This window comes from Vulpes lagopus, chromosome 8, assembly GCF_018345385.1.
Source record: "Vulpes lagopus strain Blue_001 chromosome 8, ASM1834538v1, whole genome shotgun sequence".
Lineage (NCBI taxonomy): Eukaryota > Metazoa > Chordata > Mammalia > Carnivora > Canidae > Vulpes > Vulpes lagopus.
The window spans coordinates 132,587,784-132,604,220 of NC_054831.1; the positions used below are offsets into that span (position 1 = coordinate 132,587,784).

At 49.7% G+C, this 16,437-nt stretch overlaps 1 protein-coding gene across 6 annotated transcripts in view; it reads right to left on the bottom strand.

Moving 5' to 3' along the window:
- The window catches only part of PRDM2 (PR/SET domain 2), a 125,475-nt gene that overhangs the window by 22,901 nt on the left and 86,137 nt on the right, over positions 1-16,437 (bottom strand). For 5 of the 6 annotated variants that reach the window (XM_041767603.1, XM_041767607.1, XM_041767606.1 and 2 more), the window contains one exon: positions 11,584-15,961. In XM_041767603.1, coding sequence (XP_041623537.1) covers positions 11,584-15,961 — 4,378 coding nt within the window. Of the gene's footprint in view, positions 1-6,874; positions 11,469-11,583; positions 15,962-16,437 lie in introns of those variants that run through there. The other variant, XM_041767605.1, reaches the window with a different exon arrangement.

The following is a 16,437-nucleotide window of genomic DNA, read 5'->3' on the forward strand; positions in this document are numbered from 1 at the left end:
CGTTCACTTTAAGGAGGGAGACATTTAGTAAACACACAGAGCGGTAACAGAACGTCCGGGGACGTCAGTGCCCCCCAAAACAGGAGGGCAGAGTAAGGAGACGGAGAGAGCCAAGGACAGTATTTCTAATTGGGACGATGGCCAGGGAAGGCTTCTTGGAGGAGGTGACAGCTGCTCAGCAGCTCCAGGGCCGGAGCCAATCAACACCTTTCCCAACATCCCACTGCCTGTAACGAAATCACAGCGAAGGGGCACCTGGCTGGTTCAGCGGTGCCGGGTCTGCCTCCAGCTCAGGGCGTGATCCCGGGGTCCTGGGGGGTCCTGGGGTCGAGTCCCACATCAGGCTCCCTGCAGAGAGCCTGCTTCTCCTCCCTCTGCCTCTCTCTGTGTGTCCTCTGAATAAATAAAACCTTTTATTAAATAATAAAAAAAAAAAACCCACAGCGAAACCTCAAGACCAGGCCACTGCTGGCCTATAGCACAGTGTCCCTCACAGAGGACCAGAGGCCGTTGGAAAGTTCTCAATCTTGAATCCCTTCCCTGCGTGGTCCTGGCCAGCCACCCTGGGCTGAAGCACATGGCCCACGCGGGGCTCCCAGGAGGGAAGGGGCCTGCCCGGGAAGGCTTCGGGGGTTTCTAAGATTCTGACACAAGCTCTCATCTCACCAAAGGTAATAACCATCTGTTCTGGGAAACTAACAGAAAGTGATGTTTGTCAGCTGTCACGAAGGAATCCTCTTCTTCCACGGCCTTTAAAAGCACGAGCAGCTCACTTTTTCTCTCTCAAATGAATGAAAATTTTAATAAAGATTCTATTTATTTATTCCTGAGACACACAGAGAGAGAGGCAGAGACCCAGGCAGAGGGAGAAGCAGGCTCCATGCAGGGAGCCCGATGTGGGACTCGATCTTGGGACCCTGGGGTCACACCCTGAGCCAAAGGCATTCAATCACTGAGCCCCCCAGGTGCCCCCAAACAAATAAATCTTAAAAAAAAAAAAAAAAAACAGTCGGTTAAGCATCCGATTCAGTTTCAGCTCAGGTCATGATCTCAGGGTCATGACCTCCGAGTCTTGAGATGGAGCCCCACATCGGGCTCTGTGCTGAGCATGGAGCCTGCTTAAGATTCTCTCCCTCCCTTTCCCTCTGCCCCTCTCCCCCAGCTGGCTCGCAAATAAGTCAAGCTTTAAATAAATAAAAATAAAAGCACAGTTTTTCTTCAGGAGCCTCTTCCAAAAGTTCCACGAGGATCATCATCATGCACGTCCTGCCCTCGCACCCCGGGGTGGTTACCAGGACGTGAGCTTCCTTAGCAGGGCGGGGAGAACTCACCACCGAACCCCTATACCGAGCACACCCCCCCATGTCCCCACGTCCCTCGACCCAGCCACCTGCAGGCGGGGCAGCCCGGGCTCAGCCAGCGGCAGGCCCACCTCGGCTGTAAGTGGTATCCAGGGGGATAAGGACCCAGCACAGGAGGGCTCGAGGCCAATGTTTACTCCCACTGTGCTATCCAACCCTGCAACCAACCCCCGTCTTGGGGCGATGACATCACCACTGGTCACGCGGGAGACACCACAGCTGTGTAAAACCCAGGGGGAGGGCACGGTGAAGCGGGTGGTGTCACTTGGTCGAGACGGTGGCATCACATGGCCGGCCTGCGGTCTCCGCTTACAGCTCCGGGACACGATCCAGGTGTCGCTGCCCCTCACCCTGGGCCCACGTATCTGTACACGAGGATGCTAACTCCCCCACGTGGTGAGAGCTGCAGGGCAGGGTGAGCCTGCAAAGCACTCAGGACGGGGCGCCACGCAAGTTCGGCCGGGAGCACCCCCCAGCCGGCTCCCCCGCGGCGGCCGGCTGCACCCCAGGGCCCTCTCGGGGCCCAGCGCGGGGTAGAGGCCATCAGACCTGCAGCCCGACGCCTCCGTGACCTACACCGGCCGTTAAAAAGGTTTTCTGAATGGCTGACCCACTGAAACACTAGAGGAGAATGTGCCCAAATTCGCAAGTCCAATAATAGCTTGGAAATAGAAGCCATCTGAAAATGTTCCTAAACTCGAGCTGGGCTGGCAAGGTTTGGATGTGATTATAAAAAGCAAGCGAGAGGAGAATGTTACTGCAGGGGAAAATCGAATCCATATGAGCCTCAAATAACTCCATTCCAACAAAGAGTATTAAAATAGTCTATTCCGGGCAATTATTAAATACTAAAACAAACACAATTACTTTACACTGAAATTCTTACTTTTAAATTAAAAATTAAAATTGCCACAACTGTATCCTAAGGCCTCAAATCCCCTTTGGTTATTAACTTCCCTGAACAACGGATGCCTGGTCTTTTTTTTTTTTTTTTAATGATTCGTATTTAAAATTGGCACTTAGATTTAACGCTAAGACTTGGTAGTTATCCAAGCACGATTCCAGATCATACCGTAGGTGCCCGTCTAACCTTGGGTGGACACGGAAATATGCTTATCTGGGACGTGTCCTGACTCCGGGCATAAGCCCACACTTTAAAATCCATCCAGACCTTTCTCTCATCACTGAAATGCCCCCTCATCAGGCGGGTGCTTCGTCTGGCTTCCTGCGGCGGGTGACTAGCGGGACACGGGAAGGCACATTTAGGCACTAACGTCTTCCGTAACATACTTTGATGTTTTCTGGAACATCCATCTGGTTTTTGGGTCACTTTCTACACAAGGCAGCTGAAAAGGAATCCAGCTGTTAGAAGTGAAGCAGAAGACAGGAGCTCGCACAAATGCTATTATCCCAACAGTTCAGCACGTTTTCTCTTATAAAAAAGCATTTCCAAGACCATCTTCGTGGCTCACAACAGAATGAGATTTTTGCAGCGGCTAGTGATTTAATGCAGAGGCATGACGGTTTTCTGCAATTCTTATTCTTAATCCAGAAAGTAAGTAAAACCGACACATACCCCCCAGGCTCTAATCCTATCCTTCAAAAATAAGTACGGGCAGAAACTTAACCCTTTGTTCTGCATGGTGCTGGGGTGGGAAGCCAGGCCCGCCTCAACCATCCTCCTGGGTTCATGCCCGCCAGGGGAAGGCCCCCAAGTGACATCTGACTCCTGATGACCCCCAGGCCCCTTCCTTAAAACCACTTTCAAAATCAAAGGGTATGATTATAACAAGCTTGGTTCCTATTAAAGCACTTTTCTTGATTAAGCAGAATGACCTGCAAAGCCGGTCAGAGCTGGAAGGTCTGCGACAGGGAGAGGCACTATTCCACCGTCAGGGTGAAGCCGGACGCGGGCCTTCGGCCACAGCTCCCGACACAGCAGGAGACTCCCACTGAGCCAGAGAGCCCTGTGCAGATGCAGGGAAGGTACCAAGGCCTGTGTTCTACATCCGGAGGAAATGAAGCTTCAAGAAACCTAGATAAAACTATAAAGACAATCAACAGGATGGCGTAGCTTGGGGGCAGTTCAAACCCCAAGTTGCTACTTGAGAGCGGTGTGACCTCTGTGACAAAATCACTCCCCCTGAGGTCTGTTCCCCCTCCCTGCACATGATACCAGCTTCAAGTTGTTACTGTCAAGAGGCAAGCCTGAAAGACGTTGGCACTGTCCCTCACGCGCAGAAAGCACTTGAGAGCTATGCCAGACTCACGAGGCTTATCGGGCCGTTTCTAAGACCACTTGGAGAGGGAGCAGCACAGGGGCGGGAGGTGGGAGGAAGAGCTGGGGTGCACCCTGTGGCTGGAGGCAGGGGGGAGGCCCGGGCAGTCCCCAAACAGGAGTCTGAGCCATGGAGCCCCAACAGATGGGTCAATGGGCAGTTTTTTACATTTTTCCCTTTGTTCCATCCACTCAAACCTCATGCTTTGTTCCATCCAATCTTTTGACAATTCTGTCTAAAACGAATTTTGAGTTTTATGGAGGCCTCAACCCACCCACCCCCCCAAATCTGGGCCTCGCTCCTACTGTATATTTTTTATCTCCTAGCACTGTGTTCACTTAAAGGTCCTGCCATCTTGTAGGCAAAATCCCAGAAAAGGGTCAAGGCACCAGGAGGGAGGGACCCAACGGGGGCTGTGACCTAGCAATACGGTCTGAGAAAGAAACTGCACAACCCGGCCAGCCTGTCCTCCTCCCCCTCGAGGCCTATCACCTCTTCTTTCCATAAAGTACACATGCCTTTCTTCAAGCCTGGCTTCAGAACAGCCCCTTACACCCCACCTCCCAGGCAACACCCGTCCACCACCCCCCTTCAGAAAAATGGGGCAGACAGCACCTATTCTGGAGTGACTGTAAGCTCAGATGGGAGCGCACGACGCGTTCGTTACCATTTCTCCCACCTCACTTCAGAAAGTCTGCAATGTGCATGGAAATCACCTGGGGCTTTAAACTACAGATTACCCAGGCCCCACCCACGGTCTAATTTAAAAGGATGGTTGTAGGGCTCTGGACCTGGTAACTTAGCACCTCGCTGGGTTGTCTGAGAACCGGCTGCCCAAGAGGGCAGGGCTGTGGCTAGTCTTTTGACAGCCACACCTGTCGCCCGACCAGCGTGTCAGTCACTGCTGGGTGCCCCCACAGCCCTCCCACCTCCCAAGTCTCTCAGGACGGCTCCATCACTCTCTACACTCTGGAACACACCCTCAACAGTGCTTTAGGACAGTCACTGAAAGAGGAGATCCCAAAGTGGGAGCAGCAAGGGCTGGTGCCACTAGGTAGGGAAGAGGCCACAGGCCACTGGGTCTCTAAAAAGATGATAAGTGGCAAACCACATCCTCTAACCATCACCCTGGGTCTTTAAATGTGGCCTTGGTATCCAAGGCAGCCTTTCACTCACCTGCGCTGCAATCCACTTTCAAGGTCAAGTGCCATTTATATACTTCTTTTATGGGTAGAAGTCAATCCACCTCAAGGTCTGATAGCAAATTAAAATCCACCGAAGTATCAAATGCAGTAAATAAGCTGTCGTTTTGGTAGAGTCACTTTAACCTAAGTATTAAAAAGACTGCAGTCCTCTAGCTCTCCACCCACAAATATGAAGCCAGAGGTATCTTCTTGACCACCCAGCCCGTGGAGAACTGTGACCAAGTGACATTTTCGGTATGAAGTATAAATAGGGAAGACCACCAAGCAAACCTAAGTTCCACGAGGGCCGGGACTTTTGTCCACTGATGTAACCGAGGCACCCGAATGCGGCCCTGCTATATGGTAGGTGCTCGGTAAGCTCATGTGATTCCGTATAACATCTTGCTTTAGAAAGCACCTGAATCCACCAAATTAAAACAGCCAGCCCAGAGAGGGGTTTGTAATCAGAAACAGTGAGAGGTGCTTCAAAAGAGCAGAAACATAAGGCTTCGATTACTAGCCTTTTGAATTTTTAAAATGTTTGACTCTGTGAAGAGTAAAAGCAACCAGACCAGGGGCAGCTTGCTCCCGGCAGGATGGGAGTCACAAGACTTATTGGGACTCTTCCTTCCATTGAGTCAATGTTCGGGTGCCCGTCACGCCCGGGCACTGCTGTCAGCACAGCACCCGGGTCCCCAGGTGAGACCTGGCCCTGCTCGCTCAGTTCAGTGAGATAGTCTGCTAAGTATCCAAACCCAGTAAAAAAGGCCTCCTTCTGGAGGGAAAAACTCAAGAGACCATCTAGTCCATTCGCTGCTTTGGCAGATTGGGAACTAAGATCCAGAAAGTAAAATAACTTGCCCAGGGCAAAGCCACCCACGGCAGGGACAGAGAGGGCACCGGTCAGACACCTGTTCACCGGCACATGGAGGGATGGACAAACGGCGAGTGCACGGGTCACGACGGGAACCCACCTCTCCTTCCCAGAACCAAGTCAGTGCTCCATCTCACAAGTCCCAGCTTGTCAACAGGGCACTGGAGGAGTTCGGCGCTCCGCTGAGCAGAACATATAAAAACCAAGAATACTGAAAGTCGTTCTGAAGCTGCATGGAGCCCTCACCTCCTCCACGCCCGCCTCCTCCCCCCTGAGTTTCTGTAACACCGGAGAGCTGGAGAGCTGTAGAGCTGTAAGCCCGAGACAGGACCATCTGGCCAAGGGAGGCTGATCACACCTTCGGCTTCACCACCATCCCCGCGGATGCAGTGACACGCAGAGATCGGAACAAAGTACGAGAATAGCAAGTGCTACTGCGGTGGGCTTTACGAAACTGCTTATATTCAATCGTTTTTAATTTAAAGAACAAAAGCAAAACACAGCAATTCCACAGAAGCCCAATACAAATGTTACAGCTTGTTTCATTCTTGTGGGGATTCTTAAAAAGAAAAACCCCCAAGCTAGAGTAAACTGTTAAGAAATACAGAGGAGGCTGAGACGCCCCCCGCCCCCAACATGAAATTCTTGATTTCCCTCTTAGCACAGTTCACAAGGTACTTCTCAGCACCGCGGCCCCAAGCTGCCCAAGCTGCCCCAACTGCACGTCTACCCTCTCGGCTACAGAAGCAGTTTAGCAAACATTCAGCGGGTGCCACACGGGGGCAACTGAACGGGGCCGTCTGTCTGGGCGGACTCTACACGCCGCACTTCCTACCACACCACGCGCAGCCTCAGGCAGCTCCTGCCCGTCCCCTTCCTCTTCCCCAGGGTGGACAAAAGCAGTCCTTTCACAAGGGTTTAGAAAGCGTTTTTATTGGTTACAATTATATAAAAAGTCTCATTTGAATTCCCTCTAGTTACTAAGTGCTTGCTAGTGACAGCATCAAAACTTCTTATACATCTGACAAGCTCCAATGATTTCCTTCAGGCAGGAAGGGGAAGAACAGCAAAGGGCAGTCCTGTCTGTGTAAGGAACCCCTCCCTCCCTCCCTCCCCGCCCCCCCTCGCTCTCTCTCTAAGGCTACATTGGTTAAAATCAACGGACAACCTCTTTTGTATGTCAAATTGTAAATTTTAATGTTTTCATTAGAATAGTCTTTGATATCACTCTCCAAGAAGAAACAATAAAGTAACTAACAGCAAACTTCAATACAAGAACACTCTCCAGATTAACAACTCCAACAAAAATGTAAAATGTAAATCACATATAATACAATTGAAGTGTCCAAAACAATTTAAATAATTTTAAATATTTTATTTTTAAACTGCTACAAATGCTTTGTACAACATTTCAACATAAAGTCCCCATAACAGAAATGTAACAAAATGGGAATGGTCGCGAAAGGGTTAAAGTGGCACAAATTCACCAAACAAGCATCAAACTACACATTTTCAGAGGTAGATTACTTTTAAAGTTGAGAACAAAAAAAAAAAAAAAAAAACCAGCATGAATAAAACCAAGCCATTTTCCACCAACTCAGTCATCGATTAAAGGAAAGGCATAGAATGCACAGAGAAACGACACAGCCACTCGGGAAGAGGCCAATTTGTGGGTTTGTTGCTCTCTCTTAGAGACAGAAGTGTAAAACCTGGCATGTAAATTCATTTATACTTACGTGTAGACATACATCTATAGAGGCCTGTGGTGCATCCTGGGTGCGGATATATATTGCTACATAGTCTCCGATAATACAATAGTTATAAATTAGTGCCAGATAATCATCTGAGAGGATAATGTCCATTTGGATATAGGAACATGACACTGGAAGAAGCATTAAAAAACAGTCCACATCCAATCTGGTTCCCTCTCCATTATGCTGGCAATCTGCTTGTGATACATATTTCAAAAACAAAAAGAACACACAAGCTGAGAGAAGCTAAATGCCTCTCTGTATATAACTCATTTAAAAGAAAGGCATCAAGAGCTGGTGTGTGACCAAAACGTTTTTAGAATGAGTGCATCAGAATCTGTCATCCCTGAAATCTACAGAGAACTACTCATAAACCAGAACTTGCTCTGGCAAGGTTAAGTTCCAAACATTCCTTTCTCTGCCGTGCGAAGACCCGGAGCGGCGCTCAGATCTGAGCCCCCAGTGCCGTGGCGATGGGCCCCAGCAAAGCAGCAGAGACCCGAGCCTAAGCAGGGCAACGAGAAGCCTGCGTCAGTCCTGCGTTAGGATTTTTGAGTCAGCTTCAACTGGTCTTGCAAGCGTGGGAGATCTCACATCCTTGGCTGTAGTGCTTATCCTAAGTTGAACATGCAGTATCTTTATTTAGCCAATTAAAGGTTTGCTTTTGGGGGGCTTTCTATAGGAAGCTCCTAGAAAATATGGTAACTAAAGATGAATGGCAACATAACCTCACCTGACATGACCTGACCGTGGTAACTGAACGGTGCAAAGACCGTTCAACGAATGTCGTTAGGACAGCTGACAGAATGACTCTGAAGGTGCACAGGAACTTGGGTAGCCTACTCGAGAGAGGCCGGGACGGACCACGAGCAGGTCTCTTTGGAGCGCTGAGTGGCAGAGACAGGTATGTAAAAACAGCATCGCAGCGTTTTTTCAATCAATTCATTCACGGCCAAGGGGAAAACATGGTCTGGTAGTTCCTGCTGCTTCTCCATCTTTAAGTGTTTAACGAGAACACAGTTACTTAAGCTGCTCTAAAAAAAAAGCATTAAAGAATGGAAGAACACCTTGGAATTTACGGAGACCAAAAAGATGGCCAGGGGCGGAGGATGTACCTCTTTCCTGTTGTAGCAGGTGGCAATGAGCCCTCAGCAACAAATCTAACTTCAGTCCCACAGCACGCAGGCGGGCTCTGGCCACTAATTGTGCAAGGTGAGCCCAACACAGGGCAGGGTCCACGGGGGATTGAGAGCTGTCACAGGACAAGCTAAAGACAGGTTAGGTATGCCTGCTGTCCTCCGCTGCCCAGTCCTAAGAAGAGGATGTGGAACACATGCCTTTCTTACACCCTGACTGGCACCATGTCTTGTGCTCCAGGAAATGACCAACTGGCAAAGTCTGCTGAGCCCTCAGCATTCAGTGGGAAACTCTGACTTCATTCACATGGCTTGAGAAACTGTGGAATCCTCAACTGGCATTCCAATGTAAAATGTCTGAGCGCTGCAGACTAGCTCTTAATCACAGTTTGTTATGAAGGAACACGCAGGAAAAGGGATGTGCTGCCAGTTTCGTGCAAGTCCTTGAATATGCAAAGGGCTAAGTAAAGCAAAATCACTGAAAACAAATGCAAAGCAAGTATTTCTAAACATGCACCATGAAATCATCCCTGAATAAAATTCGCAAGCAGAAATATACCGAGAAGGGACGAAGACTACATCTAACACAATTCCTTTCCAGTGTAACACACCCGGCACGGGAGGAGGATGAGGTGGGCTTTCTAAGAGCCCTGCACTGGACAGTGATGACCAGCCCCACCTTCGGAGGCTGGAGCGCAGGAATCCCAGCCTTAGAACAAATGCACAAGGTGCTGCCGACGGCCACAACAAACTCTCTGAAGAACTGCCCCACTCTTGTGTCTGGATAATTAAACTATGATGTCCTATGGAACCTGTTTGTTTCTTTACTTCCCAAATTTTATGGTCACCTGGAAGCAGCACCCCACCCTCCCTCCACCCGCCGACGTCAGACAGACGTTCTTCGTTCAGATGTACCCACAGTACAGTTCCAGTGACCCCTGCTGCCACCATCTACCCGTTAGAAACCACAGCAGTGTTTTCTTATCAGACTCTTCAGTGCTGCCTTTTAGGCCAAATCCATTCCAGCAATGTAGCCCTCTGTTAACTATCAAATAAAATGAAATAATCAAGATTAACTGGAGCAAAAAAGAGAGACACAATTTTATTAGGCACTTTGGTCCTTTGCGGTTTTAAGGGTTCTTCAAAAAGCACTGGATGAGTATAGAGGCTAAGTGAACGAACTTCATAAATGTATAGTTACTCAGAGAGTTTATCTTTATAAGTAATTTTGTATAACCTCAGCCTTGAACTGTATAAATGGGATCCAGTACAAAATAAGTGATTCTTTCATGTAACACTGCAGACAAAAAGGGATGCACACAGTACATTCTAAAGCATTAACCACATGGGAGATGTTTTTTAGTACAGTCAGTGAAAATGATGGCATTTTCCGGTTCTTTAACCTTGAAAAGGAGTCGGTTCAAGAATATCCTGTTGTTGTGGAACTTCACAAACACAGATGGAGTAAACAGTTACACTGCTACAGGTAGGCAGCTTGAACAGCTGATATACAGGTGCGTATTTTCACCAGGGCTAAGCTCCAAGATGGTATGTATGCATATGCCATGGCCAAAGACCAGATGCTGAACCGGAATTATAGTAACTGCGATTATTTATAGTTCACTTACGAAAGTCGCTTTTTTAAAACATGACCCTTGATGCCTACAGTAAATCATTCCAATCAGCCTTGGCTAATGATCCTTCTCTTTATTTTTCTTTAGCCAGGACTTAAGGCACACCAGCACCAAGAACTCCACCTTATCAACTGTGCAGTGATAACCGCACCTCCGAGTCCTCGTGACCTCTCCAAACTGCACTCACTCCCCCAGAATTCATTCTAATGGTTTGCCTGAAACATCAGAGTTTTCACTCAAAGTTATAGCCAAGAACGCCAGGAGCTGAGCAGCTCATCACTCTGAAAGGACAAGATTTTAAAGTATTTTGTGGAAATTCTATCTCATGTTGACTATTTCACGTGGGTTTCACCTGTAGGCTTTATTCCAGGAAATAGGAATTCTGAGAATGCACATCACCTCGGGTTGAGTGACTTGAAAAAGTCTGAAAAGTCAATATGACAAATTTAACTATTGCCCTGTGTTTTTAACGTGTCACTGAGAAGAGTTTTTAATACAGGGAAGACACAGAATAAAACACTGAAATCAACCTCTAACCTAAGACGCCATCTTCCGCCATTACTAGGGGAACAAAGGTGAGGACGCATGGGGGCTGACCTGCCCTGGGCTGCCACACCTGCCCCAGGGGCCTGCCAGGCTCTCGCTGTCCCACTGCCAGGCTCTCAGCGCTCCCTCTTCGTCTTTCTTCAGAATCTGGCCTGTCCTGTTTATTTTATCCTACGTCTGGAGACGGGAGTGGGCTGGGGGCGGGGGTAGGGGACATAAGGCATCTTAAAAGGAGTACGGTGTCGTGTTTTTGCTTTAACCAATGAGGCAACTTTTTTCAAATTAAAACACACAAAAAGAAAGCATGAATAATAAAAGCATGCTCAATTACTATAACTACACTCCAGTCACAGAAGTATTAAACAAGATTGCGATGTGGTTTCAACAAACTCGGTGATCCAACCTTAACCATAAAGCAATGATCTATGATCTGGAAATAATACAAGTGGCACTGAGAAATTACCCAAGATACGGAGGAAGTGTGAGAGGATTTCATCTTTTCACGAGAGGGTACCTTTGAGAGCTTCTCATGGTCTCAAATTCAACTCGCAATTGGCCCTATTCAAGAAACGGTACCACTCGGTGAGTCCTAGGACTGACACAAAAGCTGGGAATTCAGGTCTGAGGCAGCCAAAGCAGTGACCCTTCTTCGTGCCTCCAACCGAACCAACAGCTACTTCCTTTAAACGCTTATGTCAAAATTCTATAGGAAAAAGGAAAAAAACAGCCATTGGGCAAGAATATTGTTTTCTTCCAACCGTCTTCCCCCCCACGCTCGTCAGCTCGGACTTCCTGTGGCCCTGGAAGCCTCAGCTTACCTGAAGTCCTTCAGCTCCTGCTTGCCACCGCTGTCCTCCCTCCTGCTGTCACCCGGGTCGGCAGCGGCTGCCAGCTGGAGGCTTCGGGTGACCGGCCCCCCACTCCGTTCTCTAGATTTTACACTGAACCGGTCTGTTCTTTTCTTACTGGCCAGAGCGGATTTGCTCTGCAAGACGGCCTTGCTCTTCTGTACCCTCACGTGCAGGCTCCGGGACGTCTTGCTCGAGAGCTGAGCGGAGTGACTCTTGGCCACAGCTTTGGGCTTCTTCCCATCGACATGCGTTATTTTGGCCATCCGGATAGGGCTCGAGTTCCTCAAGGACGAGCTGGGCTTCTTGGACTTCACCGAAGCCGCAAATTTGACATTCTGCTTGGACCTGAAGGACGAGGACGGCAGCGGGCCTGGCGCAGGGCCGGAGCTGCGCGCTCGGGTCTTGCCCAGAGGAGCCTGCACGCTCTGCATCTTAATCTCGGCGTCTGCCGTCCGGCGCCGGTGGCCGCTGCCGTTTTTGTCGCTGCCGGCAGGTGACGCGTGTCCGCCTTTCTTGGATGAAGGCGACACTTTTTTTTTGGACGGGGAGAGCGGCTTTTTGGGACAGCTGAAGGCGGCGTGTTTATTCAGGCTCCCGATGTACGTGAACTCCCTGTTACAGTAGGGGCAGATGTGCGAGGACGACTCACAGGCGGTTTTGAAGTCGGCCTTCTGCTTCGCAGATTTGTTCTTTTGAAGGATTGCTTTCTGGACAAGCTGGTTCTTTTTCTTCAATGCGTTTAGTTTGAGCTTGTTCGAGGACATTTTGCTGAGCTCGACGCTGAAGTTCAGTCTTTTGGGCTGTCCCATCCGTCTGAAGGCGTTCTTCCCCGAGTTGTCTAAAACCACCACACCGTTTTTGGGCTGTACAGTCTGTTTTAAGGGGACTGGGTTTTTCTTGGGGGTATACCTCTTCTTGTCACTGGCAGAAGCACACGCCAAGATGTGTTTGTGTAACTCTGGCATGTTGTCAACACCTTTCCCACACTTTGTGCAGCGAATGGCAGTGGTGAACGTCTGTGGAATATTGTGGGTAGTGAAATTTGTGGCCGTCACGCCGATGCCCATAGGGTTTCGGTGATGGTACTGAAATGGGGGCGGCTTAAAGCTCGGGTAATGCTGATTGAGGCCCAGCCGGACATCTGGGTCTTTCGTCTTTATGCCAGAAGCCATTATTTTTATGGTCGTGTAAAGCTCTTCAGAGGAATCATTAAGCTCCTCCTCTTCTTTCGATGCTTCTAAAGGATCTTCCGGCAAACTCTGCATATGCTCTCTGTGGGCCTTGCTGGGATCAGTGAAGTTCTGGGGCCTCAGCGTGTCACTTTCAAACTCATGGTGGGTGCACACCTTGTCTGGGTGGAGATCTCGCTGGTGCTGCTGCAAATTGCACAGAAATGCAAATTCCTTTTTACACACCGAACACACAAAGATATTCCCAACTCCATGAAGCAAGAAGCGATGTTCTGACAGGTCAGTTTTAGCCTTAAAAAGCTGCACACAAAATTCACATTTGAAGGGCCATTCTTCAGCATGGACAGATAAATGTTTGGTTAGATCTTTAATGGAAAGAAAAGGCGATTCACAGACATTGCAGACAAAGTTTTTGTTGAATGTTTCCTGAACAATCTCCTGTTCGAGTGCAGACTGGGGTTCTTCCCTGGGTTTCAGATCATCATTCTCTAGTTCCTCCTGCTTGAAAGTTATCATGGGGAGAGAAGCTTCCAGATTATCCCCAGAGGAAACAACAGATGATACGGCTGAGAGCGGTGGCGGCGAGGGGGAAGAGGAGGAAGACGAAGAGGAGAAGGAAGACGAGGAAGACGAAGACGACGACGAGGAAAGGGTCGGGGGTCCCGGCGAAGCAGCAGAGGTGAGCGGCTCCACGGAAGGAATGGGAGAGGGTGACGGAGACACTGTCGGGGAGAGAATGGGAAGCGGGGACTGCACGGTGGCATTCGAGAGCGGAGAGGGACACGGATGGGGAGACGCCTCAGAAGAGGGGGCCGGAAGAGGGACGGTGGGAAGGAGTGGAGGCGGTGGCGTGGCAACAGTCAACACGGGAGGACAGGCTGGGGGGGAAGAGGGGTGTGTTGGGATCAAGAGAGGAGGCAGCTGCCCAGAAGCAAGGGAAGAGACCTGTAGGGCAGGCGAGGAAGGAGAGACATCGGGTGGGGACTCAACCACAGGGGCAGATAAACTCGAGTCCAGGCCAAGGCCAGGGTCTGGCTGGGGGTCCAGGGATTGACAAGGACTCGGGCTCCGGGTCACATCTGCAGTATTCTCTACAGGTACATCAATGCCATTGTATTCGTTGAGAAGAACCTTCTGCAGCATGCAGGTGGTTGGCTTCTTTTTCTTTATAGCACTGCAGGCTGGCTGCACCAGATGGTTTTCTTTGAACTCCTTGCCTTCAGAGTCGCCACAAGGCTTCTTATGCACACTGAGATCTAATACAGATTCCCACTGGACCGGAGTCTTGCCCGTACCCTCAGCCTTCTGTTTCACACCGCTGGATAAATCCAGTGGCTGCTGGTTGCACACATTGCTAAAAGCAGAACTGGCTGCCCACTCCTTAGATACTTTATATTCGTCAAAGCATGGTGGGCTCACAGTTTCTCTCTCCTCTCTCCCAGATAAACTCCACACAGGTGAGTTGCTATGACTCTCTAATTTGGGCTTTTTGGAACCTAGAACTCCATCACTCCACGCTGCTTTGCCTTCGCTTTGCTTTCCAAAGTCTCGAAGGGCAGGACTATGTTGTGGGGAACTGGGTGGAGAGCTGGTCCGCCGCTTAAACCTACTCGAGGTCACGGGGAGCATCGATGCTGGAGCAGACACACAAACAGGCCCTAACTTCGGTATTTCAGTCGCTGAAATGCCCCCAGGAGGAGTTAGCTTGTCCTGGGTCTGAAGAAGCTGTTTGAGCTTCGATGACAAGTACACATTTTTCTCCTTGTGGAAAGACACCGCCTCTGACGTGGATATGCTGAGAGGCAGTAAGGAACACGAGGGCACCGAGGGGTCAGGCTCTGTCTCAGCTTTGATTTTCGGTAGTGCGGGAGGACTCGCTGTTCTTCGCTTCTTGGACTCACTGTTGGTGCCCCCGGAAGGCTCCTTAGGAAGATCCTCTGCTATGGAGGCCTGTGCCGTCTTTACATTTTGGGTGATCTCCACCGTAACTGGAGTAAGCAGACAATTTATCCCATACAAGTCCGCCGAGCTGGACTCCATCTCGATGACATCACAGTTACTCGTGCTGCTGCTGGTCTGAATTTTGCCATCAATATAGAACTTTAAGTTTTCAGAGATATTGCTGGAGATATCCATGATGTACACATCATCTGCCTCTCCGTCCTCCTCCGGCTCCGTGCTAGGCACGTAGACACTCTGGGCAGGTGGGGCCTGCTCGGCAGGGGGGTGTGGCTCCTCCAGGAGGCCCCCTTTCCGCCGCACACCCTTGGGAATCAGATGGCGCTCGTGGACTCTGCGCTGATGCCGCCTCATGTTAGTATGCGTTCCAAAAACCTTCTTACAGTATTTGCATGGATGAAGCTCTTTAACTTCCCCATTCTCTTCCGCAACAGAAGAACCGACGCTTTCCTGGGGAGCTTTCTCTGAATGCAGGAGCAGAGAGTCTTGCCCGAGACTGGAAGGCAGCGAGTCCTCTTTCGCAGCAACACTGTCTCCGGGTCCTCTGCCATCAGCGGGGTCCTCGGATGGCTGTAGAGGGAGGCTGGGCTTCCGCTTCAGCCCTGCCTCGTGGCGCCGCTCGTGCCGCCTCCTGTTGATCTGTGTGCCGAATGCTTTCCCGCAGTACTTGCACTTGAAAGCATGATTGACCGTGGATATGTGGATGTGCATGTGACGTTCCAGCCCCTGTTTGGTCGTGAACTTCCTTTCACAATGCTGACACGGAAACAGAAACGTCTCAAATATATCACCATTGGCCTCTTCCTTAGCTCTGGGAGTTCTGGTAACAGGTGGAAGCTCTAGAGAGCCCACAAGAGTTTCTTTTGAAACATGTTTTGGTTCTTCTAATAAATCTTCTGGCTTCTCATCACATCGTATTTCTGGCTCTTTTACAGAACTTTCATTTGGCATGTCAGCTTCTTCCTCCCCCTCTTCCTCCAGCTCGTCATCTTCATCCTCTTCCTCTTCCTCCTCTTCCTCCAAATCATTCACCTCACAGTTCGTGGCTTCTGGCTTCTCGTCCGGTTCTGTGTGGGGCTCACAGGCAGTGGGGGGGACCACTAGTTCTGGAAGCACATCCTGACTAGCCGCCTCCTGAAGAACGGCTGTCTGCTCCACTGCTGAGGCTGAAGGCTTCTCGTCCTCTTCCTTGGGACCTAGAAAGCACAGGGAAACAGAAGCATGGGCATGAGGGCAAAAACAAGCCACTTCCTAATCAATTCTTAGTATTCAAGCGATTTCTCTTATCACCCAAGATGCGTAGAGGAGCATATGACCAGCAATAAAAAGCTCTACCTTCGCATTTATAAAGCCGTATTGGCTAGGAATCCCATTATGTTCATTCATTCAACAAATATCTACAGAGCGCCTGCTACACACCAGGCAACACGCCGTGCGGTGAGGATATGTACATGAACAGAGGGTGCCCACGTGGAGCTTTGAATCTCTTCTGTAATCAGTCACACACATATAAATACAATTCTGTTGACAGAAATCGTAGTACTTAAACTGTGTTGGAGGGGCGCCTGGGTGGCTCAGTGAGGTGAGCACCTGCCTTCAGTTCAGGTCATGACCCCGGGGTTCTGGGATCGAGTCCCACATCAAGCTTCCTGCTCAGCAGGGAGTCTGCTTC